Source organism: Anolis sagrei, chromosome 7 (assembly GCF_037176765.1).
Source record: "Anolis sagrei isolate rAnoSag1 chromosome 7, rAnoSag1.mat, whole genome shotgun sequence".
Taxonomy (NCBI): Eukaryota; Metazoa; Chordata; class Lepidosauria; order Squamata; family Dactyloidae; genus Anolis; species Anolis sagrei.
Window position 1 is genome coordinate 20,801,883 of NC_090027.1, and position 25,557 is coordinate 20,827,439.

Below are 25,557 nucleotides of genomic sequence, written 5' to 3' on the forward strand. Positions count from 1 at the left end.
ACACGACAAATAAATAAATCATCATCATCATGGCTGTGGCTCACAAATAGAACTCTGAAAAAGTAGACAAAGGAGGGCCTGATTCTGGCAGCCCAAGAACAAGCCGTTCGAACCAATGCCATCAAAGACAGAACTGAAAAGTCAACCACAGATCCCAAATGTAGACTCTGCAAAGAAGCAGATGAAACAATAGATCACATCCTCAGCTGCTGCAAGAAGATCAGGCAGACAGACTACAAGCAGAGGCATAACACCATTGCTCAGATGATCCATTGGAACTTGTGCCACAAATACCTGCGATGGGATCACAAGCCGGAAAAAGTTACAGAGAATGAACACGTCAAGCTACTCTGGAACTTCCAAATTCAGACACAGAATTCTGGAGCACAATACTCCTGACCTCTCAATCATGTTAAAAAACAAAGTATGGATTGTCGATGTCCCAATCTCAGGTGACAGCAGGATTGAAGAGAAGCAACTGGAAAAGCTGACATGATATGAGGATTTAAAGATCAAACTGCAAAGACTCTGGCACAAGCCAGTCAAGGTGGTCCCAGTGGCGATCGGCACACGGGTTGCAGTGTCTAAAGACCTTGGCCTGCACTTAAACACAATCGGCGCTGACAAAATTACCATCTGCCAGCTGCAAAAGGCCACCTTACTGGGATCTGCACGCATTATTCGCCAATACATCACACAGTCGTAGACACTTGGGAAGTGTCTGACGTGTGATCCAATTCAACAGCCAGCAGAGTGTTTGCTGTGGACTCATCTTGTTGTGTTTCAAATAATAATAATAATAATAATAATAATATTTATTTATAACCGCCACCATCTCCCCAAAGAGAACTCGGGGTGGCTATCATAAGACCAAGCCCAAAATAATATACCATGATTAAGCACAAGATTGTTGTTGTTGTTCACTTGTTCAGTCTCTTCTGACTCTTCGTGATCTCATGGACCATCCAACGCCAAAGTGCCCTGTCAGCCGTCACCTCCCCCAGCTCCTTCAGGGCCAACCCAGTCACTTCAAGGATCCCATCCATCATGTCCTTGGTCGGCCCCACTTCCTTTTTCCTTCCATTTTTCCCAGCATCTAAGCTTTCCTGTCTCCTCATGATGTGGCCAAAGTACTTCAACTTTGTCTCTAGTATCCTTCCCTCCAGTGAGCAGCCGGGCTTTATTTCCTGGAGGATGGACTGGTTGGATCTTCTCGCAGTCCAAGGCACTCTCAGCACTTTCCTCCAACACCACAGCTCAAAAGCATCGATCTTCCTTCGCTCAGCCTTCCCTAAGGTCCAGCTCTCACATCCGTAGGTGACTACAGGGAATACCATGGCTTTGACTAGGCGGATCTTTGTTGCCAGTCTGATGTCTCTGCTCTTCACTACTTTATCGAGACTGGACATTGCTCTCCTCCCAAGAAGTAAGAGTCTTCTGATTTCCTGGCCACAGTCTGCGTCTGCAGTAATCTTTGCGCCTAGAAATACAAAGCCTGTCACGGCCTCCACATTTTCTCCCTCTAAAGTTGATAGTAGCATAATAATGGGGAAAGGGGTCTCCAATGGAGTTTGATCCCCAAGCCATGTCTCCACAACAAGCCACATTCCACCAGAAATTTGCCCATATTTATTTATCTATCTATTGTGTCAGGAGTAGACCAAACAGTTGCATTGCATTTTTATAACAAACAAAACACAAAGTGTGCAATCTTGGTAGTTGATTAAATGTCCTTTGACCAGTATCTGGCCACTTGGAGTGCCTCTGGTGTTGCTGCAAGGAGATCCTCCATTGTGCATGTGGCAGGGCTCGGGTTGCATTGCAGCAGGTGGTAATTTGCCCATGCCTGATCTAGAGGCTGGTTTGGGGTATCCTTCTTGGAGCTGTTTTTGGGCTGAGTTCCACGCCTGCGCCGCTGGTGTAGTGGTATCATGCAAGATTCCCATTCTTGCGACCCGGGTTCGATTCCCGGGCGGCGCACAAGCTTTTTATTTTTACTTATTGTTTATTTAATTTTATTATTTATTATTATGGGGGAGGCGCTCGTTTGTGATATTATTATTATTCCACACCAAATATATCTCTCGAAATAATACAATGAAATAAAATAATAAAATACCCAAGAGCGCATGCGCAGAGTTGGAAGTCCCGCGAGGAGAGGCTTTCCTCTTGATATTTTTATGGAGCGGTTTCTGATTGGCGGGTTCGGCGCGCGAGGCGCATGCGCAGACCGGGTCGGCGGGCGCCCGCGCGACGCTGCCGCCGCCGCGCATGCGCCTTGGCCTTCCTCTCCGTCGGCCGGCCCGGGGCCTTTCTGCCGCCAGCGCCATCTTGGGAAGAGCGAGCGGGGAAGGAGGAGAGGAAGAGGAGGAGGAAAAGGAAGGCGCCCGGGGGAAGGAAGGCAGCGAAGGAAGGCAGGAAGGAAGGAGGCCCGAGGGAGGAAGGCCTCCCGGATCGGGCGGACGGAGGAAGGGAGGGAGGACTCGGCCCGCCATTGCCCTCGCCTCGCCTCACCATGGAGGACGAAATGCCCAAAACCCTGTGAGTCCCGCCCCTCAGAACCAGGCCAGGCCCCCCCAGGTTCCACTCAAAAGCCCCTGTTTTCATCTTCCTCTGAAACTCCCCCCCCAAAGCCCCTCATAACAGCCCCCTTTCTCCTTAGATACCTCTCGGGTCCCCCATATCCCATCAAAAGCCCGCCATATTCCCTCAAAATCCCCACAAGTCCCATCACATCCCCCTCAAAAGCCCATATGGAATATTCTTCTAAAATTCCCCCCGAAATCCAGCCATATTCCTCTGAAATTCCCCTCATAATAACCTCCTTTCTCCCCAGATACCTCTCAGGGCCCTCATATCGCCACAAAAGCCCGCCATATTCCCTCAAAATCCCCCCAATCTCCCTCATATTGTCCTAAATTGCCCACCATATTCCATCACATTCCCCTCAAAAGCCCATATGGAATATCCTTCCAAATCCCCCCCCCCCCAAATCGAATCATATTCATCAGAAATTAACCTCATAATAATCTCCTTTCTCCCCAGATACCTCTCAGGACCCTCATATCTCCTTAAAAGTCTGCCATATTCCCTCAAAATTCCCACAAGTCCCCTCATATCCCCCTCAAAAGCCCATATGGAATATCCTTCCAAATTTCCCCCCAAAATCGAGTCATATTCCTCTGAAATTTCCCTCATAATAACCCCCTTTCTCCCCAGATACCTCTCAGGACCCTCATATCGCCCCAAAAGCCTACCATATTCCCTCAGAATCCCCCCAAACTCCCTCACATCCTCCTCAATTGCCCACCATATCCCATCACATTCCCCTCAAAAGCCCAAATGGAATATTCTTCCAAATTTCCCCCCAAAATCCAGCCATATTCCTCTGAAATTCCCCTCATAATAACCCCCTTTCTCCCCAGGGCCCTCATATCCCCTCAAAAGCCTACCATATTCCCTCACAATCCCCCCAGATTCCCTCATATTCTCCTCAATTGCCCACCATATTCCATCACATTCCCCTCAAAAGCCCATATGGAATATCCTTTCAAATTTCCCTCCAAAATCCAGCCATATTCCTCTGAAATTCCCCTCATAATAACCTTTCTCCCCAGATACCTCTCAGGAACCTCATATCCCATCAAAAGACTGCCATATTCCCTCAAAATCCCCCCAAATTGCCCACCATACCCCTTCACATTCCCCTCAAAAACCAATATGTAAGATCCTTCCAAAATTCCCCCCCCCCCCCCAAAAAAATCCAGCCACATTCCTCTGAAATTACCTTCAAAATATCCCCCTTTCTCCCTAGATTATAGCGACAATTTTTATGCTTATATTTTGTTTTGTTAATCTTATGGTCATGTTTTTTACTTTGTATGCTTTGTGATGTTACCTGGGAACTGCTCTGAGTTCCCTTGGGGAGATGGAGCGGTATATAAATAAAGTATTATTATTATTATAATTATATTATTATTATTATTATTATTATTATTATTATTATTATTATTATTATTGATACCTCTCAGGACCCCATATCCCCGCAACAACCTGACATATTCCTTCACATTCACCTCAAAAGCCTTTATTTTATGTTCCTCTGAAATTCCCCTCACCATAACCCCCTTTTTGCCTTAGATACCTCTCAAGACCCCCATATCACCTCAAATTCCATCAGATCCCCCCAATCCCCTCAGATTCCCCTCAAAAGCCCACCACATTCCCCTCATAAAGATCCCCTTTCTCTTTGTCTAGTTTGCAGACTTCCCTCTAACATCATATTCCCTCAAAAATTACATTTCCCCCCCGAAATTCCTCCCTGTTCCCTCAAAATCCCCTCACATTCTTTCTTGCTTCTCTCAAATGCTCATATTCTCATTTCCCCTCATATTCCCCCTCCAAACCCCATTATATTCCCCTCATAACTGCCATAATAACTTGCCTGTTCCCTGATTTCTTTTGCATTCCCTTCATTGACCCTCAAAATCCTCTCATAGTTTCTGAGGTCCCCTTCATGTTCCACAAATTCCTCTCAAACCCCCTCATATTTACCTCATATTCCCTTCATATTCCTCTCATGACCCCCACAATAATCCCTTTATGCCCCCAATTCTGTTGTGTTCCCCTCATATTCTCAGATTCCTTTCAAAACCCTGTCATATTCTCCTTAAAACTCTTATAATGACCCCCTTCTCCTCCTATTTCCACAAAAAAGCCCATTGTTTCCCCTCAAATTCCCATTGTATTCCCACTCCAGTCAGGTTTACCAGTGATGCATCAGCTCTTTTCTGTGGTGGCCCCACATTTTTGGATCCCATCTGTCCTCATCTTCGCTGTCAGTCCTTCAGAAGGAATGTGGACATATTTATTCCAATGTGTTTTCTCTTTTTCTTCAGTATCCATTGCTTTTAACTGAGGTTCTCTCTGCTGGAGCTGTATAGAAATGTTTTTAATAATACGTCTTTGCCTCAGAAGACCTTAATGGAGTGTTGCTGGGCAACCAGGGAAAGCTTCCTCCCCCAAAGACTGAATGGGATCCAAATGCTTTGACTTGCTTTGATTCAAAAGTCATAGAATCAGCGAGTTGGAATAGAGAGACCCCAAAGGCCATACAGTCCAGCTCCCTTCTGAGAAGCAGGAAATACAAATTAAACCCTCCTGACAGGTGGCCATCCAGCTTCTGTGTAAAGACGTCCAGAGAAGGGGGCTCTGTTGGACTTCCAGGCCACATACTCCACTGTTGAATGGCTCTTACTTTCAGGATGTTCTTCCTAACATTTAGGTGGAATCTCTTCTGCAATTTGAATCCACTGCTCTGTTGTGTCTCAGTCTCTGGAGCAGTAGGAAACAAGCTTGTCCTCAATGGGATATAATTCTGTTTGGACATGACTTTCATACCCTCTTAGTCTTCTTTTCTCCAAGCTAAACATCCCCATCTCCTTCGGCCACTTTTCATAGGAACTACCAGGCAAGGTCAAGGGTGAAGCCTGCCTGAATTACCTAAGCAGGCTGTTGGCAATGTGTTATCTCTTTTTCCCCCTGATACCACCTTTGCCTGTTATGTTGTAGAAAGCTTTTAAAGCCACTTCAACTTCCTCTCACATTTATTATCATAATAATATTTGTATTTGTTATCTGCCCGTCATAATGGCTCGAGGCAGCATACAACAGTCAGAACACCTCAACATGAAATACCTACAATGAAATACATATATCAAAACACCAATATAAAATACGTACACCAAAACACATAGAACAAAGATATAAAGCTAGATGTATATATTCCTCATTACTTCAATATCATGTTAACTTGATCAATATGCCAAGAAGGATTGAGTAAAGTTACAGCTCTATTTTTGATCTACACCAACATGATGTGTTTAATTCTAATCTTTTTTTTTTCAGCACAGTTGCTTTTGAGATTTGTTAATATACATACATAGCAAAGGAGTTATACACTAGGAATATTCATCATTATCTTCATTGCCATTCATCTTTCAGGGTTTGGGGACATGTGCAAAGGGGGACCTAGGGGTAATTCATTTTCCTCTGAAATTCCCTCTTGTCACTTTCCAGTCCACAAAGGATGTTTTAAGGAGGCTTTTGCATAACAGCTCTGGGAGGCTCCTTTGGCCCCACAGTTCTTGTTTGCCTCCCCCCTGAAGGGTGTCTGTTATTCTTCCTCCGCAAGAGGCTTAGTTTAATAGTTGCAGTAGTGCTTGGGTCCCATTTCGGGGTGGGGGGGGGGGGGGGAAGGAAAAATGTGAGAGGAAAAATATGCCTTTTTCTTTGCATGTATTTATCAGGGATGACACTGCCTTTTGGAATGAATAGGAGGAATTCATCTATGTAATCTATTTTAAAATAAATATATTTCATTACCCTGGCTAGTTATATTTGCATCACCGAAATGTAAGAGAAACAACCTTTGAGTATTGGTTAAGAATAATTGATACATGGCATGCCACATAGAAACACCTGTTCTTGTATGTTTATGAATTACTTTGTTTCCTTCCCTTTCCCCCTTTTAATGATTATGTTTAGTTGTGAAATGTGTTGATTGTGTTCCACACTTTCTTTTAGAACAGGAAGGCAGAAAACATGCCCTTTGTTTTAAATCTCATCCTGTGGTGATTGTATGCAAATAGCCATATTGATGACTGAAAATAGTTGTCATAGCAGAATCAAAACTGCTCTTCATCATCATCATCATCATCTATATAAATAAAAATCTAATGTTCAGTTGTGGGATTAACATAACTCAAAAACCACTGGACGAATTGACACCAAATTTGGACACAATACACGTATCAGGCCAACCAGTGACCATCATTCATAAGAACACTGAAAAACACAGCAGAAGAGACTTTAAAAGCAAAAAAAAAATACATTATAATGCATGAGCAAAACCACACACACACACACATATATGCAAACACACATATATACACAAATATATATATATATATATATACACACACAAATACACAAAACACATATACACAGACTAGACCACGACAATGCATGGCAGGAGACTGCTTTTATGCAATATAATCTTCCAAAAGATTTCATTGGCAGTTTTTAATTATTAGAAACATTGGATGTGTGAGACTATTCTCAGATTATGTGGACTCAGGAATCTGGGCTTTTAAAGATGAGGAAGCTTTGGAGAGTGTCTGGAATCAAATATGCTAAGTGTATTAATGGTGAGAAATGCTCAGTTCCTCTGATACGCATTTTCATGCCATGGGTCAGCACAGTATTTGGTCTCCTCCTGTCTTGTCTTCTGAACATCTTGTCATTTATTTTAGAAAGTTATTTTCACACAAATTTGATTGCTTTCCCCTTTTATTAAGGAAGTCAGGCTGGAATTCAAACGTGTCTAAAACCTATATAAATTTTGCAGTTATGTGGGAAATCTGTCAAGAGATGTCACCGAAGCCCTAATTCTCCAGCTGTTCAGCCAGATTGGACCATGCAAGAACTGCAAAATGATAATGGATGTAAGTTTACTTATGCATTGCCTTTGCAAGTTTATTGGGGTAGCCTGGAAGTAAAGTATATTAGAATATTGCTATTTTAACAAGGTTTGGAATGTTCACTTTGTTTCATGGCTTAGCCTGTTTTTAAAAAACTTTGTGATATTGAGATGAAACAAATTCAGCTCAAGAGTTAGTTACAGGTAATAGGAGCTTAGGAAAAGTGGAAAATAGAAACTGTACAGCTCAGTCTGATACTTGTCTGCTCAGGGCAAGCCCTGTTGAAGTCCATGGGATATCACATCTCTATATGTAATAAAAATAAATATGGGGATAATGATAATTTAATGTATTTTTGAATTTTAAGTATTGTCTTAAATTACTAGTCATTTAGAGGCCTAAAATTTACTCATCATTTTGAATTGATTTGATTTGAACTAGAGTCGCTGTTTTAGGAGTTTCTCCTTGCTACTCCTTAGCAGCAAAAGAGAGTAACTAAGCCTAGAATTGCTCACTTGTCAAAAATTTTTTATAAACCAAGAGTGACACAGAGCTGGAAAGGCTAAGTAGTGACAACCTGTGTCCTGTTCACACAGACAGCTGGCAATGACCCGTATTGTTTTGTGGAGTTCTATGAGCATCGACATGCAGCCGCAGCTTTAGCGGCCATGAATGGGAGGAAGATAATGGGTAAGGTAAGTACTTGGTGCTAAAGGGCGAGGTGGAACAGAAGTGTGGACTTAGGTTTAAGTTGAACAGCCTTTTTTTTAATAAAAAGAAGAAACTTCAAAGGTAAAATACTACCCTGTTTCAATCCTTTACTGTCACTGAACCTTGAACTTAGAAGTAAACAAATGTTTTACTCTAAACCATGTAATCTACTATCTTAATTTTCACATAATTTAAAATGAAGTGCTTTGGCCACGCAGTAAACCATAAAGTGCCCTCTTAGATTACTTCAGTTTGTGTAATTCCAGTAACTTGATTAATATCATTGGTGGCCATACATTTTCAATCAAAAAAGTCAGTTATTCAGCAAATATGAGAAAGCTATATTTTAAAATGCCTTGCTCCTGTTTGCACTGGATCCAGCAGTTCCATGAAAAGTTATCCAGCATTGGATACATCAAGTTAGATTGTTCCTGAGGGACTATGGGCTACATAAACTTCTGTTATAATTTGCAGAAATATAATTCTAGTAAATGTCATTTCTAGGAGGTCAAAGTGAACTGGGCCACAACTCCCAGCAGCCAGAAGAAAGATACCAGCAGTAAGTCCCTCATGATTCTTTGTAGTTACTCTTTATTTGCTCAAAAAGTGTTTTTAACGTTAAGTAATAAAGCATCATGCAAATATTTACCCTATTGTTTTGATCATTATCCTAAGATATTATTTAATGTGTTTGTGTTAATAAACTTAAGAACAAATCTAATCTTTGTCATCAGGTAGTACCGTTGTCAACACACTGCGTTCACAAGGTAATTGTATCTTCTTAAACATAAAATGAAATCTCTCAGGGGTAGTCACTAACCGCCTGGAGCTATTTGGGGGGGTTGTCCTATTGCCACCAGATTTCTCCCTCCTCTCAAATGGATCAGGATGTGGACTTGTTGCTGACTCTTAAGCCCCTTAAACCCCCCATTGAGCTTCTTTTGGCTGTAGGAGGTCTTTCCCTCTTGGTGAGGGCAAGGCGGCTAGCTTCCTTCAAGGCTGCTGTCTTAATGAGGCACCATAGAAGTTCATTGTGGGTGTCAGTTGTTCTCCCAACTGACCCCTTTCCCCGCTCTGCTCTGGGCAGCCCAGCGTGTGCCTCCTTTACTTGTCTGGCCTTAGAGCTTTCAAAACTTCGGGGGGAGGATTTAACCAGACTCTTCCCAAGGCGTTGTTGTAAAGTGTCCTGTGTGCGTTGAAGCCATTAGAGAGATTGTGATAATTGAAATTGAGCTTTATGTGGCTATGAAGAAAACCTTAGATATGACATCTTTGTTATCAGCATCTTATGTAAATGGTTCTAACATAAATGATGAAGGGATTACTGTTTCCGTTCTGTTGCCTCCAGTCTTAGTTCACTTGCTCATGGATTTCACATACTTTGAATTCACATGGATTCACATGGTGTAAAGGCTGGGCAACCAAAATCCTTTTGGCTTTTCAGAAAACTGTCAAATGCTTTAACATCAAACTGTTGCAATGCAAGGTATCTTTTTGACTGTTCTTCACAACATATGACTTAAGATTGAGCTGTTTGTAACTTAAGTTATCCATACTGGTTTGTGTAAGCCTTACTCTGTTTTGTTCATGGAACCAGTAGACATTTAGCTCAGTTTGTTAAATGTATGTATCGTATATAAATATACTAGCATTTTAAAAATAAACTGTAATGTAATTTTTTTGGCTTTGAATTAAGTGAATATAGTTCTCACTGAAATAATTACCATTATGAATCTCGACAAATAATTTAATATCAAAGTAAATGCTAGTTACCTGTAACTAATTGCATTTTCGTACTCTTGTATCTGATGAAGGTTATATATTAAGCAATTATATATTTTGATGTTTGATAGGTAAAAGGATTCTAGTTCTCGAGTAGTTTCCAGATGTATGGGAATTGTTTAAAAAGAAAGTACCCTGAATTTCCATGTGTACTCTGCAAACTTCTATATTTCTTTCTTTTTCTCGATAAGACCACTTCCATGTCTTTGTTGGAGACCTCAGCCCCGAAATTACAACTGAAGATATAAAAGCAGCTTTTGCGCCATTTGGAAGAATATCGTAAGTAATGTCTTATGTCAGATATAGGGGGCAAGCAATATAATAAATGGGTCAGGATACTAGAAGTTACTTATGGTCTCTAAAGAGATATTCAGAGTTTATCCAGTTCATTTTCAGTTAAGTGTGAATACCTAGCCTTTTGGGCCATTGCTTTAGGAGATTTCTATACTTTTCATGTCATATTAGTAACCTATTTCAAACATGGGTGTCCATCTCATAACGGTTAATTATTAGATGTTTGATCATGGGTTTTCTGTGGTAAAGCTGAGTGGTTTCGTACTACAAGAAGGAAATGTTTAGTTCCATTCAAGCAGCTTTAATGTGGGTTAGCTTTCATTGGAGTTTTGGCTTTTTGTGAAATGGGTGCTCTATTAAATAAAATAAACTATAGGTTGTTCTGCAATGTAGTTATTATAAATGAAAGTTATGCAGGGGTAGATATAACCAACTAGCTTGTCTCTAGGAAAAACCTTTCTTTGGGACTTGGTGGTGAGTCCCAGAAATGAAGTCTAATAGTGGCATGGTAACCTTTGATGAGTTGTACAGTGAATCTAATTAGAGCTGTGGTTCTCAGCCTGTGGGTCCCCAGGTGTTTTGGCCTACAACTTCCAGTAATCCCAGCCAGTTTACCAGCTGTTAGGATTTCTGGGAGTTGAAGGCCAAAACATCTGGGGACCCACAGGTTGAGAACCACTGAATTAGAACCTTCACTGTTGCGTCAGTGGTACTTCCAACGGCTTGGTACTTCCATCGTCCTTCTGTTGGCCATGTTGGATATGTCTGGTGCCAGCTATTGGCTTTGGGAAGCAGATTGTTCCCCATGGTTGTCCCCAAGCTTGGCTTGCAATTTTTATAAAGGTGACAATTACAACTTAAGAATGTGTCTCTTCTTTTGGTAATGGCTGCGTAGGCCTGATGAGGTGTAAGTGGAGGATGTAATGTTCTGTCTGTGGATCATCCTTTTATGTGTTGACTCTAAACTGGAATGTATCCAGAATAGGGAGACTCAAAGGATCAAGGGTCTGGAGAACAAGCCCTATGACGAGTGGCTTAAAGAGCTGGGCATGTTTAGCCTTCAGAAGAGAAGGTGGAGAGGAGACATGATGAGGGCCAGGGATCAAGAGGTGAGGGGAAGTCATAGGGAGGAGGGAGCAGGCTGTTTTCTGCTGCCCTGGAGACTAGGATTCAATGGAGCAATGGCTTAAGACTACTATAATTAAAGGAAATACCACCTGAACATTAGGAAGAACTTCTTGACTGTGAGAGAGAGCTGTTCAGCAGTGGAACTCTCTCTCTCTGTCCCGGAGGGTGTGATGGAGACTCCTTCTTTAGAGGTTTTTAAGCAGAGGCTGGATGGCCATCTGCCAGGGGTGCTTTCAGTGCGATTTTCCTGCTTCTTGGCACAATTGGGTTAGACTGGATGGTCCATGAGGTCTCTTCCAACTCAAGGATTCTATGATTCTAGACTTGTCTCTCAATCTTCTCTTTGCTTGTGAATTGAAAGTGGGAAGGTCTTTTGCTGCTGAAAGTATTCTGGAACGAGGCCTTCCTGCTTGTCCCATCAGACAGAACCACAATGGGCGACCTCTTCTTGGCCTGCTGGAAGGATGAATGAGTGCCAGCTGCTGAAGTATTCCCGTCCAATCTCTAGCTACTGCTGCAAGGCTGCCTGGTCTGGGATGTTGTCCAGAGCACTGCAGGTTGCTGGCATGAGTTGAGAACAAACAATCTTGGATGGAAGGGGAAGGAGAATTTTTTAAAAAGCCTCCTAAAGAAACATTAGCTTGTAGTTATTCCTTCTAGCCCAGGCATGGGCAAACCTTGGACCTTCAGGTGTGTTGGACTTCAACTCCCATAATTCCTGGCCTCAGGCCCTTTCCTTTTCCCCCTCAGCCGCATCAGGCACATTGGTCCTTTTAGTGAAATTATCTGTGTGGCCCCCCTGGTAGTAAAAAGATAGATTGAAAGACTGGGGATGGATGGATAAGCCATTTGTTTCTTAAGGAGTTCTGCTTCCATCGGTTGGGAACCCGCAGCAGTCTGTTCCTATGCTGACAAGTCCAATGTCATCTGCAAGGCTGCATGTTTCCAACTCCAGCTAGCTCATCACATTAGGGAATGAATACACTTAAAATCTGGTTTCTGCGTCCTGCAGAATTCTGGGGTTTGTTGTTTAGTGAGGCTGTTAAAGGCACCTCCCTAAACTACAAACCCCAGAATTCTGCAGGAGGCAGGTTTATTCTCTAGTGTGATAACGTCACAGGATTAAATGTATTAAGTTGAAGTGTCTGTTTCTCTCAGAAATGTCAGGCATTTAATTGGCTAGCACTTCAGTTCAAATTGAGAGCACTGGCAATATTCCCTCCTAAAGTTAGATTGCTGCTAGCATCATGCACTGATCTTCTGCAGGCTTTATATGAAGTGATTTGGTTCAGAATAGCTGCACTTCAAATTATTATTTACTTCATTTCTATCCTGCTCTTCTAACCCCGCAGGGGACTCAGAGTGGTGTGCAACATACATCTAGGCAAAAGGGGTTGTTGTAGGTTTTTTCAGGCTATATGGCCATGTTCTAGAGGCATTCCTCTAGAACAGTGGTTCTCAACCTGGGGTCCCCAGATGGTTTTGGCCTACAACTCCCAGAAATCCCAGCCAGTTTACCAGCTGTTAGGATTTCTGGGAGTTGAAGGCCAAAAACATCTGGGGACCCCAGGTTGAGAACCACTGCTCTAGAACATGGCCATATAGTCTGAAAAAACTTACAACAACCCAGTGATTCCGGCCATGAAAGCCTTCGACAATACATCTAGGCAAAAATTCAGTGTCTAATTATACAGACCAAAAAAATAACATAGAAAAATAGACATTAATATAATTTAAAACCATTAAACATATAATAAACATTTTTTATATCCCGCCACCATCTCTCCAAAGGGACTCGGGGCGGCTTACAAGGCACTCCAGGGTGCACATATAACATACAACAGATAAAAATGACACAAAAGTATAAAACAAGTCACATAAAATTATAACAACCGCCTTCAACACATGTAGCATAAAAACAAAATAATAGAATTTTAAAACAACAGTAGATAAAACTGCCATCATTTCACAAGGTGCGAAGTGTCAACTTCATATTAAAACATAATAACCCCATACACAAATAATGCATTGCACCAATGTCTTAATCATCATTCGGCTGCTTCATTTCTAACTGTGTCGTGATAGGATGTTAGACTGTATTTTGTCACTTGTCAAACTTGCATAATAGTGTTTCTCAAGTCTAGGTCAAGTAGTAGCATCGCAGTCCACCACTATTCTAGCAGCATCATGATACACCCTACTAGGCCCTCCCCCTGTCATGATCTTAAAGTCTTCTTTGGCTCTCTTGGATGGTGCTGTGTGACTGAGGCCCCACTTGCTTCCTCCTTTTATGACCTAGCCTCTGGAGGCAGCAGGTGTGTCTGGTGGGCCTTGCTTCAGCCAGGCAGTCAGGGCCTGTGTCTGTAAGGAGCCAGTCACCAGAAGCTGAGCTCAAAGGCAGCCTGCAGCAGACAAACACTGCCTTTTCCTCCAAGCTCCCTGCTACTGATGTTCTTCGGCTCTCTTGGATGGTCCTGTGTCTTTGTTTATTTTTGCCAGATTTTTTATGCTGCAGTTTACATACACAAGTGAACTAAGATTGAGGCAGGTAAAATAAACATTAGGGATCGAAAAGGACCATTTAAATATTCTCCCTCAAGAAAGGAAACCATGTTGGCCATTGATGGGACATGGATCCTTCCCTCTACTTCCCAGAAAAAGGTTGTGGGCAGCTTGCAGGCCCTTCCCACAGTGTTTGCATGTCAAGTTGTCTTTCCGTCCCTGTTTCCAAATATTCCTGCTTTTCCTTGGAAGAAGAAGGAAAAGCAAAGCATCACTAAAATATGTTCACAGTTTCACATCTGCAGTGTTCTGCTCTGTTTCTTCACTTTCAGTCAAAGCATACACCTGTGTCAAATAATTTACCTGGTTTAGAAGCTTGAAACTTTCTATTTATTTACTAATTTCATGTAATTAATTTATCTTGCACTTTTCTCTCAATTTGTGATTTAGTATGGCTCTTAATTAATACAGTTAAAACTTGTGAAAGTATTCCAGATTCCAGTAAGTGGTCAAAGTATTGGTTTTCCTAGCTGAGTTGTAATTCTAATTGTATAATGCCTAGATATAAAGTTTAAAAGGAAGAAAAAGAAAAAAAAAGTCATATTTAAAAGGGAAAAACAAACCAAAAGGCCCATTAGTCTTGTTGTGTTGGTGGTGGTAAGTGTTTTTTTTTTTAGTCAGTCATTACTTTGGAGGTGTTTTAAATAGTCCACTGGTTGTTCTTGAAAATATAATTAGTATTGATTCAAATAATGTTGTAACAGTGAGAATTCATATTTTCTTAGCCGCTCTGAGTCCTTTCAGGGTTGAGATAGAGCGGGGTAAAAATACAGTAAATAAATAAATAAATATGCTAATGCGTAGTTACCACTTCATAATTATTCAGTATTATGTAAATGGGTTCACCTTCTGTGGCTTGCTTGGTTTGTCTTTCGGAGTCTATTTTCTAAGAATTATAAGGGTAAGTATTTACATTTTAGGATGTGTGGAGAATACCCATCGATGTGATTACAAAAGAAACTATTTTCAACCCTATTTGTCATTTAGCTGTAACTTAGACAAATGATACTTCTGAGGTGTATCTCTACTTTTTAAAATAAAGCCAGGTTCTTTTGGTTTCTGTGGAGTAGCCACTTAAGATATACTGAAGTCCAGTAGGATTAGTCTTAGCAATCTCTAGATTATTTAGTTCTTTTCCTACAATCACATTTCTGCAATGAATGTGTATATGTTGAAATGGTTTTGAAGATCTTCTGATGCCATAACACCTCTCATAGATTTGCTAAATGGATCAGACTCCTCAGTTTACACTGCATGGCTTTCTTACTGGCTCTATTCTGGGATATTCTGTGTGTGTGTTTAGTGCTTGATTCTAGTGGGTTGGGGAGGGTGAAGCAGGCTTTTGTGTTTGGGAACCTCTTGCGTGTGAATTTAGGTACATTTGGTTAATAGTAGATGGGTAAACAGGCCACCAGTGGGGTTTAGCTATTGTAGCTGGGTCTTTGTCTTTTTTTTTTAACTCAATCTCAAATAATAGGGCTCTGGTTATTTTGCAGAATGTCTCTGAAGAACGGAGAGCAATGCCATGGCTAACTGCAAGCTACAGTTCACAGTGGACAAACGTTGTAGTTTTTCTATTTCCTTTTATACATTTTTTACTTTATATACTTTGTAGTTTTCAATCAGTCCTGTTTGATTGTTAATTACGAATGCCGTTTTTAAGAACGATTATTTAATAGTGTATAGTAAAAGAAAAGAAAGAACATGTTAGTGTTTATTTTCTTCCATAATGCAACCATTTCTGAAAATGTCAATTTCTCAAAATTTACAGCTGCCCAAGTCCAAAAAGGGGGTAACGAATTGACCTGAGAAAATTAAAGAATTCAGTTAACAGGCGACGTATGCCTTTTAATTCCTATTTTTTCATTTTTTCTATTTCTATTTCTAATAAGTAGGTAGAATGTGTTGGCCAATAGTAAGTTTATAAATTGCATGGTTAAAGAGAGCCGGTCGCTAATATGCTAGTCAGCTACATGCCCTCAGTTATTCCGTTGAGTAGCTGCTTTGACCATGCGTAGTAGTGTTTTTAACCGTATGTAAGAGCATTTTGAACTGTGAACCAACAATTGTAAAATAGTTGTTTTTTTTCTTTAAAAGAAAGCTATTGATTTTGCATGTTTACACTATTAAGTTTAAGTTCTTGCTATCGTATGATAATACTTTAGTGAAAGGGAAACATTGCTTTGACTGTACTGTATATTGCTGGTATGTTTAAGAAGTTTGTTTTGTTAAAGGAGAAACATGAGAAATGAGCTGCGTGTGAGACATTTTCACTTGGATCCTGTCCTGTCGGGGCTTAACCGACCTTCTCTTTCCTTTGCAGGGACGCTCGGGTGGTTAAGGACATGGCAACGGGAAAATCTAAAGGATATGGCTTTGTTTCTTTCTTCAATAAATGGGTGAGAAAGCAAGAGGCAGAAGGCACAAACCCACAGTTCCCATCCCCTCTGGGGCAGAATTGGCAGCTTAAAATTATGGAAGGAACCTCTCTGTCAGTTGTTTCTGTTCATATCTAAACCCTTGGGATGCAAAGGGGATCGATTCCAATATTAAACACAGGAATGTTTGAATCCCCTGCTTGTCCCTGGTGGAAACAGATTTGGTACATGCATATGATCTTGTAGTTTTCTCCTGGATTTTTCTGTATTGTACTTTTGAGGTTGAATGTAGGACCTCTTCCCCCCTCTTGAGTGGGATGAAATGTGCCTCTGTGGTAGATGGGAGGCTGAGATGGAAACTGGAATGTAATATGGTTCGATGTGGCTAATTGCTTATACCTGATTGAGCTCTTTATCATTGTGAAGCCAAGAGACTGCGGGTTATGTTTATTTTAACCATTTCAGTACCCCTTTCCCTATGAAATAGTATGTGAGGTTGTTGGGGTACTGTAGGTGCTTTGAATGTCTTTGGAAGCATTCATGCGCCTAATGAGATTATTTGATCACTTTGGGGAAATCTGTGGCCAAAAGGACTGCTCGCAAAAGAGCCAGCTGTTAGAAATTGATTTGATGTGGTCTATCCAATGCAATTTTCTGAATCAGCACCCCAAATAACCCAACCAAATCTAAAAGTTGACCAAAAAGTGATTCGTAACCCTTTTGGTACGAATGTTGGAGAGTGATCCCTGGTCAAAGTGGTCTCTGGTCAAGTTTTTTTTTCTCGTGTCAGGAGCGACTTGAGAAGCTGCAAGTCACTTCTGGTGTGAGAGAATTGGCCGTCTGCAAGGACGTTGCCCAGGGGACGCCCGGATGCTTTGATGTTTTACCATCCTTGTGGGAGGCTTCTCTCATGTTCCCGCAATGGGGAGATGGAGCTGATAGAGGAAGCTCATCCACGCTCTCCCTGGATTCGAACATGCAATCCAGGTCTTCAGTCCTGCCAGCACAGGGATTTAACCCACTGCGCCACTGGGGGCTCCCTCTGGTCAAGTGGTCCCTGGTAAAAAAAAAGGTTGGGAATCCCTGCTGTAATGCAAGCATACATTTGGTTCTGAATTACCATTAGTTGATGTCTGCTGTATAGGATGACTTTTAGGAAATTTCAGGTTAACTAGCTCTGAAAATGTATTTTCATCCTCTCTGGACAGGATGCTGAGAATGCGATACAGCAGATGGGAGGACAGTGGCTTGGTGGGAGACAAATTAGGACAAACTGGGCGACCCGCAAACCTCCGGCTCCAAAGAGTACATATGAGAGTGAGTCTGTCGAATTTAAAAATCCTATAACGTCACTGTATCTTATCAGAAGTGACTATCCAAAAGAGTGTTCCCTGCTTTAATAGGTCTTTCATAGGTCTGATGCTCTCTATCAAGTTCTTCCAATTATTATTGGTGAATTTTAATCTGCATGTTACCTGTCTATGTTTGTTTCATGTATTGCAATAGGTTTTGTTTGATCTTGCTGATAGTGGGGGACTAGTGTTTGATCTTGCTGATAGTGGGGGGACTTCTCTTGTGAGAAAATCATATATATATATATATATATATATATATATTCCTCTTCATACAGCAAATGCCAAACAGCTCTCCTACGACGATGTTGTGAATCAGTCCAGCCCAAGCAACTGCACCGTATACTGCGGAGGCGTTACTTCAGGACTAACAGGTGTGAGGGGTCATGAATTTTGAACAGCCTTTAGAAGCAGGCTCTTAATTAACATATATACTTGAGTATAAGCTGACCCGAATATTTATTTATTTATTTCTGGTATTTGTATCCTGCCCTCTCAACCCTGAAGGGGACTCAGGGTGGTTCACAGTGTTGGCAACAATTCAATGCCATCGATAAGACTGTCCAACTCTGATTCAACCATTATTCTAACCTTCAATGTAAATGTGCTTACATATCCTTGCAATAATAATTAAGAGTTAAATAATGAATGTAATAATAATAAAGTAAAATAATAAATGTAATTATAAAAATAATTGAGTAAAATAATGTAAAAATAATAATAAAGTAAAATAATAAATGTAATAATAATAATAATAATACAAATAATAGAGTAAAATAATGTAAATGTAATAACAATAATAAATAGGGAAAATATTAATAATAATAATAATAACAACAACAGAGTAAAATAATAAATAATAACCTTGATTCGAGTATAAGTCGAGGGGGCTTTTTCAGCCTGAAGAGGGATAAAAAACTCGGATTATACTCGAGTATATATGGTATGTGTTTTGACTTTTACCTTTTGTCTTCTGATTTGCAGAACAGCTCATGCGCCAGACGTTTTCTCCATTTGGGCAAATAATGGAAATCCGGGTCTTCCCAGATAAAGGGTACTCCTTTGTGCGGTAAGGATATGTTTTCCTTTATATGTGTGTGTATGATGGGAAGTTTCCCTTAGATTATGCTTGATGTACAACTAAGCCTATATATCCAACTAACAGAATTTGAGCTTGTACATCCATGGAATCAGTGGATTTTATTGAGAATGTATCAGTAGAACTTCAACGTCTGCCAAGGTTTGGCTCAGAAGATTTAGGTTTTATTATAACCTTCGCAAGAGTTCCAGTCGTATGTGTTTTTGATCAAAGAATGTAGAGTTTAAGGGAACTTGAGAAGCCCTGCCGTTTCCTTCTGAGAGAGTGGGTGGGACTGACTGAGTACCTTGTACGGTTACAGGTTCAATTCTCATGAAAGTGCTGCCCACGCAATTGTTTCGGTTAATGGCACAACTATAGAAGGACACGTGGTGAAATGTTACTGGGGCAAAGAGACGCCAGATATGATCAATCCAATCCAACAGGTAAGAAACCCGTGTGCCTTCCCCCACCCAGAATGCCCTAACAGTCTTTGTAGTGTGAGTTTACACACTTTGAAGTGCACACAGTGTCTTGCTTTGAAGGGCACGGATTTCAGATGGTCTGATGCACTAATATGGTCCAATGTTGATTTTTTAAGCAGAATCAAGTGGGTTATCCACCTCCTTACGGTCAGTGGGGCCAGTGGTATGGAAATGCGCAGCAGATCGGCCAGTACATGCCTAACGGCTGGCAAGTCCCGGCATATGGAATGTATGGACAGGCATGGAATCAGGGATTTAAGTAAGTCATTTTTTGCATCTGGCATCTGTGTTGAGAAATCCTTGCAGCCAGGACAGTCTTTCAGCATGTTGTGTCACTGATCCTTGCAGTGAACATTTTGCTTAATTAATCCACAGGTCTTGTGGGTCTTGGACATGTGACGTTTCTTAATCAGTGAAGCTGCTGGCAGTATTTAGGAAGTGAGGAGTCATTGATGTTTTATGTAATTATGATGCTGTTTATTGTTTGCGTTTTCGGTTGTGTTTTGGTTTTCTTTATTGTAATTGTTGTTTGGGCCTGGCCCCATGTAAGCTGCTCCAAGTCCCCATTGGGGAGATGGTGGCGTGGTATAAATAAAGTTGATTATTATTATTATTAGTATTATTATTATTGAGGGCACTCAGCCTTTTCTAAATACTAGCATTGCCTGGGTTTGCTTTTTGTTTGTGGCTCTTCCTTTCCTTCTCCCCTTTCCCTCATAATATACCTTATCCCTCTCTCTTTTCTTCCCTTGCTTTCCCTCAAGCACCTTATCCCTTTTCTTTCTTTTTATTCCCTTCCGTTCTTTTTCTTTTTTCCCTCACTTCCTTTGCCAGTTAATTCTTCCCCTGTGTCTCCTCCCTCTTTCTTTCCTTTCCCTTTTTCTTTCTTTCTTCCCTCCCTTCCTTTGCCAGGTAATTCTTACCCTCTTTCTCCTCCCTTTCTCCCTCTTTCTTTTCCTTCTTTTCCCCCCTCCTTTCCTTTGCCAGTTAATTCTTCTCCTCTATCTCCTCCCTCTTCCTTTCCTTTCCCTTCTTTTTCTTTTCCCCTCCCTTCGTCAGTTAATTCTTACCCTCTTTCTCCTTCCTCCATTTCTTTACTTTCCCTTCTTTTTCTTCTCTCTCTTCCTTTGTCAGTTAATTCTTCCCCTCTGTCTCCCCCTCCCTCTTTTTTTCTTTCCCTTATTTCTCTTTCTTCCCTCCCTTCCTTTGTCCTCTCTTTCCCTTCTTTTCTTTCTTTCCTTCTCCAATCATTCCTCCCTCCCTCCCACTTCTTTATCTTTTTTTCTTCCTCCTTTACTTTCTCTTTGCTCTGGGCCCCAAAGGAGTAGGTTTATTTTTAAGTTCAAGCTCCTCAATTATTTAACGTTGGATCATGAAGAGTCTGTGTGCCAGTTTGGATCCAGATCCATCAAGCCATGCAGAAGCCTTTGTGGTACAAATGGGCAAGCCAACATATATGCATACATAATTTTGCTGATAGATAGACAGATAGGCTGTTGCGTATGTGACTTTCCTGACTGAATTTTGTGACCCAAGGCACCTTGACTCCGTTCCTTGTATTGGAAATTCCATAACCTATTGGAAATAAGTGCACCATAATCTTATTGTGAAGATAAAAATGATGGCACATCTGTTTGGCAAATGTGGATCTCCATAAACATGTGGAGACCACCGTTTGAAAACCACTAGTTAAGAAAACCATGACCTTTGTTAGATTGTTTACTTCAAAACAATCTATCCAACTGCTGCTCTGGCCGGAGTGAAGACAGAGGGGAGAAGAAGACATTTCCATCTTGTCTTCTGCCTATATTATCAGTTGGGAGGCCCCTATCCCCTCTGGCACCAACTGCTACTCTGGCCAGAGTGAAGACAGAGGGGAGCAGATATAATATAATATAATATAGTATTTTGTATATACATATAATATTTATAATATTATAATTTAATACAATATGATACTAGTAATAATAATACAATATTATAATTATATATTTGCATTACATGTAATATTATTAATAATATTACAATATAATGGTATAGTGCAATATAGTAATATATAATACTGATATTGTACTATCCTAATAATATATATTGTATGAAAATATATCTTGTAAGCCGCTCTGAGTCCCCTTTGGGGTGAGAAGGGCGGCATATAAATGCCGTAAATAAATAAAAATAATAATAAGTCGACTCTTTGAACAAGTGATATTCACAAACATTCATGTAATGGCACGCAGGTAACTCAGCTGTTAAACTGAAGAACCATGTCTTTAAACTGCCAAGGATAAAGACATGCCACTACAAAAATATATTGGGTTAGCAGAGGATAGTTGTTTCTTTACAGTTGTAATTGCCCAAAATATATACACTGCCTTGAAAACCTCTTGTTTAAAACATGCACTCAAGAGACAATAACAAAGTAGTCTTCTTTAAAAATAACATCTCAGGTTTGCTAACAAACGTCTTGTATATATTCAGCATATTAGTCCCTAGTCCTATGTCTTTAGCATATAGATATAGTCCAAAACTGTATAACTGTACTCACTGAAGTCTGAAAAGAGACAAACTGCATCCACTTGCATTGATGTCTAAAGGCATACTGTATAACAAAAATGGAGTCCTGTATCTGAAGCCCCTTCCACACCAAAGAGGTACAATCAAACTGGCAAACCAAAATGTACATACTATATAGGTTAACAATTATACACACTTACAACAGTTAGTGGCGGCTTGGAAGGTTGCTGTTTCCAACAATGTGTGTCATTGATACATGCACTATTTCTGGGATAGGGTTTTGCATGGTGTACCTTCCAATCGTTTCCAACCCAATGCCATGTGCGTTATTGATGCATTCTTTTTGGAATAGGGCTGTGCATGGCATGCTTTCCAATCATTTCCAACACATAGTGTAAATTTTCTTAGCAAGATCTTGACCATTCAAATGACCTTGGCTCAAATGAGGTGAGATCCTGGGAATTGTAGCTTTGCAAGGTCTTGCGCCTTCTTTGCTGAACTCCAGCTCCAACCCCTTTGCCTGGCTGAAAATCTTCCCTCTCCCTCCCCCCCCCCTTTCCTCCCTGCAGCCAGACGCAGTCTTCTCCCGCCTGGATGGGGGCCAATTACGGAGTGCCGCCCCCTCCTCCTCCGCCCCCTCCCCCGCCCCAAGGGCAGAACGGAAGTGTTTTGACGAGTCAAACTGGATATCGGATGGCCGGCTTTGAGACGCAGTGAGGGGAGAGCAAGCGAAGGACTCTGGAACAGAACAACGGCGGCTTGGAGGCTATAGACGGAGCAGTGTAAATCCTTTGTTTACTTCCAAACAATCTATCCAATCAAGTCAGTGCAAAAGTCAAAACAGTATTTATTTTTAATCATGAAACTTTGTTGTCCACATTTTTTTTAAACACACAAGGAAAAAAAATACTAGATGCTGGATATCTGCCAACTTTTGCCTTCTTTTCCTCTTTTCGAGATGTGTTTCGTAAAGATCTTTGTTTGAAACACAACCAATGCAGGGATTTCTGCCACTTTTTAGACTGGGGCAGGAAATTGCACAATATCAAAACTTGTTTGGTTTTTTTTCTTCCACTGAAGTAAGTAGCGTGCAGTTCTAGTTTGCATTCCTGGTATGACTTTAAACAAAATGTATATGAAAGAAGTTGTACAAACAAAAAAAATAATAACACGCCAAAACTGTGTGAACCCTGAAGGTTTGTTTGTCGCAATCTTCAGCTTGTGCACAATTCTGTTTTAAAGAGAGAGCCTGTTGTATAAAGTGTCCATCTCCTCTCGCTTTTGTTATACTGGGGTTTCAAATATAACTTATTGGTTTACATTATTTTGTATCTAGACATTTTTCAACCAAGTGGATTTTTGCCTTACTGTCAGCTGTTTAAATTATTAAAAATAGGAGAGTGGCAGAAGGGGGGAAGTTGTCATTGACACACAGGAAGTAGTTGTACAGAGCTCTCTCTGCGTTTGGATCCAACCCTTTTTTTGTCTTGTTGCTTTTGTTCAATGTGGGAAGGTGCCTGGGATAAAAAAAAATCCCTGTTGAGTTTACTTCACTGGTGAACTTCAGCCTGGTTTCAGACGTCGTTATGATTAAAATGTTAACACATTCTTACAAAACCAGCTTTTTAAATACCTGTCCGTTTTTACATTGACATGTACTCCTTTTATCATGTAAAATCTTTCGGCAGATTTTAATATTTTTTCACAGGAGTCGCTCTGCTTTTGTATGCCTCTTTCTTTTGAAAGAGGCAGGAAAAAGATCTATGTGACTTTAAAGAGTAAGATCTTAGAAGAGTTCAATGATTTTGGCTTTGGCTTTTGCATGTGAATCTCGAATACATTGTTAGACTTTGAATTAACCAAACATGCCACGCTCTCGTTTCTTTGCCCCGCCAGAGATAATAGAGAATAACTTTGGTCTTAACTGTTAGTGGACTTTTCGACTTGAGTTGAGGTAAGCTTGACTTGATTTACCATGTAGAGCTACAAGGGGTGTTCATTAAAGATTTCTCCTGACCCACTTCCTGTGGATGGAGAACAGTGAAACTTGGCCCCATTCTGAGTCCTTCCCTCCATCGGTGCCACCTCGGGACACACACTTCTCCCATCTTTTGAAGCAACTGTCAACACCTTGCTTAGAGAAGCCGACAGGTTGCTCCAAAAGTCTTGTGACTTCGGAAATCAGAGTCTCATCACCTAAGAAATGCTTTCCCTTCAAAAATAACTTCCTTGTTGGAAAGAGGTGGAAGTCCGATGATGCGAGGTCAGGTGAATGAGGGAGATGCAGTCGACTTTCCTAGCCAAATAGGAGCATGCTTCCATTTGCGCAACAGGTGAGTTGTGAACTGGTGCATTGTCTTGCAGAAGGCAAAGGACACCTTTGATGAACATTCCTCACTGTCTCTTGGTTTGGATGGCCTTCTGCAATGTGCGCAACAGTGAAGCCTAGTCTGCCCCACTGATCTTGGTCCCCTTTGCTAGGAAATCCATCCATCCAACTCCGTGCTGGTCCCAAAATACTGTGAACATGACCTTGCCTGACGAGAGTTGGACACGTGCCTTCTTTGGAGGTGGTGAGTCATGATGCTTCCATTGCATCAACCGCACTTTAGTCTCAGGATCCGATTGATGGACCCAGATTTCATCCTGTGTGATCAGTCTGTTGAAAAAGTCCTCCTGGTTCCATGGCACATCGTTGTCAAGAGAGCCTGAGAGCATTCAACTTGTTCCTGCTTCTGGAAAGGTGTGAGCAGCCGAGGGACCCAGCAAGCGCATACCTTCTACATGTGAAGATGGTCTTGGGTGATTTTTTTCCATGAAGCCCACACATATTGACATTTTGGGCTATGTGGTGAATGGTTATGGGGCAATTTTCCAAAATGGCAACCTCTACTTGCTAAATGGTGTGCTCATCAATAGCAGAGTGGGGTGGCCCTAGAATTGGAGCTGTTTCCACCAAAGTCCGACCACATTGGAATGGATGATGCCAGTTCTTGACTCCATCATGTGATGGGGAATCCTCACAATAAATCTATTTCATCTCATCGAACGTCTCCTTTGGTGTGTGGCCTTTCAAGGAAAGGAACGTGAGGACTTCTCTGTATTCCACTGGGTCCATTCTCAAACCTCACATCACTTCAGCATCTGTACAGTCAAGACCGTTAATCCGTTCTGGGTTGTAAATTGGTACGTAACTTATAGAGACTTACATCATTACACATGGGCAGTTTTGGCATCCTGTAAGAAATAGAAGTGGGTCAGGGGAAGTTTTTAATGAATGCCCCTTGTATATGGTTTTATGTAGCAGTGGGCGGATCAGGCCTGGAAGTCTGGAAGATGCTCTGCTTCTGCCGAGTGAAGCATTGTGAATTTTTCAGAGGCCAAAAAACCCATTCTATCCTACCTCCTTGTTTAGCCTTCAGAAAGTGCAAAAAAAAAAAAAAAGGGATGAAAACACAAAAACGGGGAGAAAAATAAAGAAAATGACCCCTTAAGTTTAGTATTTCTTCATCCCAAGTGGAGGAGTAGACTTCTTTGTTCTACTTTGGTTGTAGTGGAGCAATGTATTGAGGGGTCATTGAGTTTTAGCTGTTCAGAAGCCAAATGATGTATTTTTATGGGAAGACCTGACCCTCTGACATATGGGGAGGGTGGGCCTGGAAATGCAACAGTCCTTTCCCCTTTGGATTTCATTACTCAATGGAGCTAATAGGGACAGTGAGTTTGGCCAAAGGAGAGGACAAGTGAATCTTGAAAAGAGGGGGGAGGGATTAGTATTGCGCCGACTGTATT

At 41.1% G+C, this 25,557-nt stretch overlaps 1 protein-coding gene and 1 non-coding gene across 8 annotated transcripts; both read left to right on the plus strand.

Moving 5' to 3' along the window:
• The first annotated feature begins 1,909 nt into the window (after positions 1-1,909).
• On the plus strand, positions 1,910-1,980 carry TRNAG-CCC (transfer RNA glycine (anticodon CCC)). The gene has a single exon. It is a non-coding gene; the product is annotated as a tRNA-Gly (tRNA).
• Positions 1,981-2,268: 288 nt separating this feature from the next.
• On the plus strand, positions 2,269-24,809 carry TIA1 (TIA1 cytotoxic granule associated RNA binding protein). Of its 7 annotated transcripts, none has more exons than XM_060787163.2 (13): positions 2,271-2,541; positions 7,409-7,505; positions 8,078-8,176; positions 8,697-8,751; positions 8,927-8,959; positions 10,166-10,253; positions 16,282-16,357; positions 17,545-17,653; positions 17,967-18,062; positions 18,673-18,757; positions 19,089-19,212; positions 19,368-19,510; positions 22,335-24,809. In XM_060787163.2, exons 1-13 carry the CDS (start codon positions 2,516-2,518, stop codon positions 22,480-22,482), a joined length of 1,179 nt encoding a protein of 392 aa, XP_060643146.1. In that variant the 5' UTR covers positions 2,271-2,515; the 3' UTR covers positions 22,483-24,809. The 7 variants fall into 7 exon arrangements, with proteins under 7 accessions (XP_060643152.1, XP_060643151.1, XP_060643146.1 ...); XM_060787164.2 differs by having other exon boundaries at positions 19,371-19,510; XM_060787165.2 differs by lacking the exon at positions 8,927-8,959.
• The last annotated feature ends 748 nt before the right edge of the window (positions 24,810-25,557 follow it).

Excerpts from the sequence above, each read along its gene's own strand:
- TIA1 (XM_060787163.2), top strand. The coding sequence starts at position 2,516 with ATGGAGGACGAAATGCCCAAAACCCT. Across the intron at positions 18,758-19,088 it reads AAAGGGTACTCCTTTGTGCG|GTTCAATTCTCATGAAAGTG; the intron begins GTAAGGATATGT and ends GTACGGTTACAG. Across the intron at positions 19,213-19,367 it reads TGATCAATCCAATCCAACAG|CAGAATCAAGTGGGTTATCC; the intron begins GTAAGAAACCCG and ends TGATTTTTTAAG.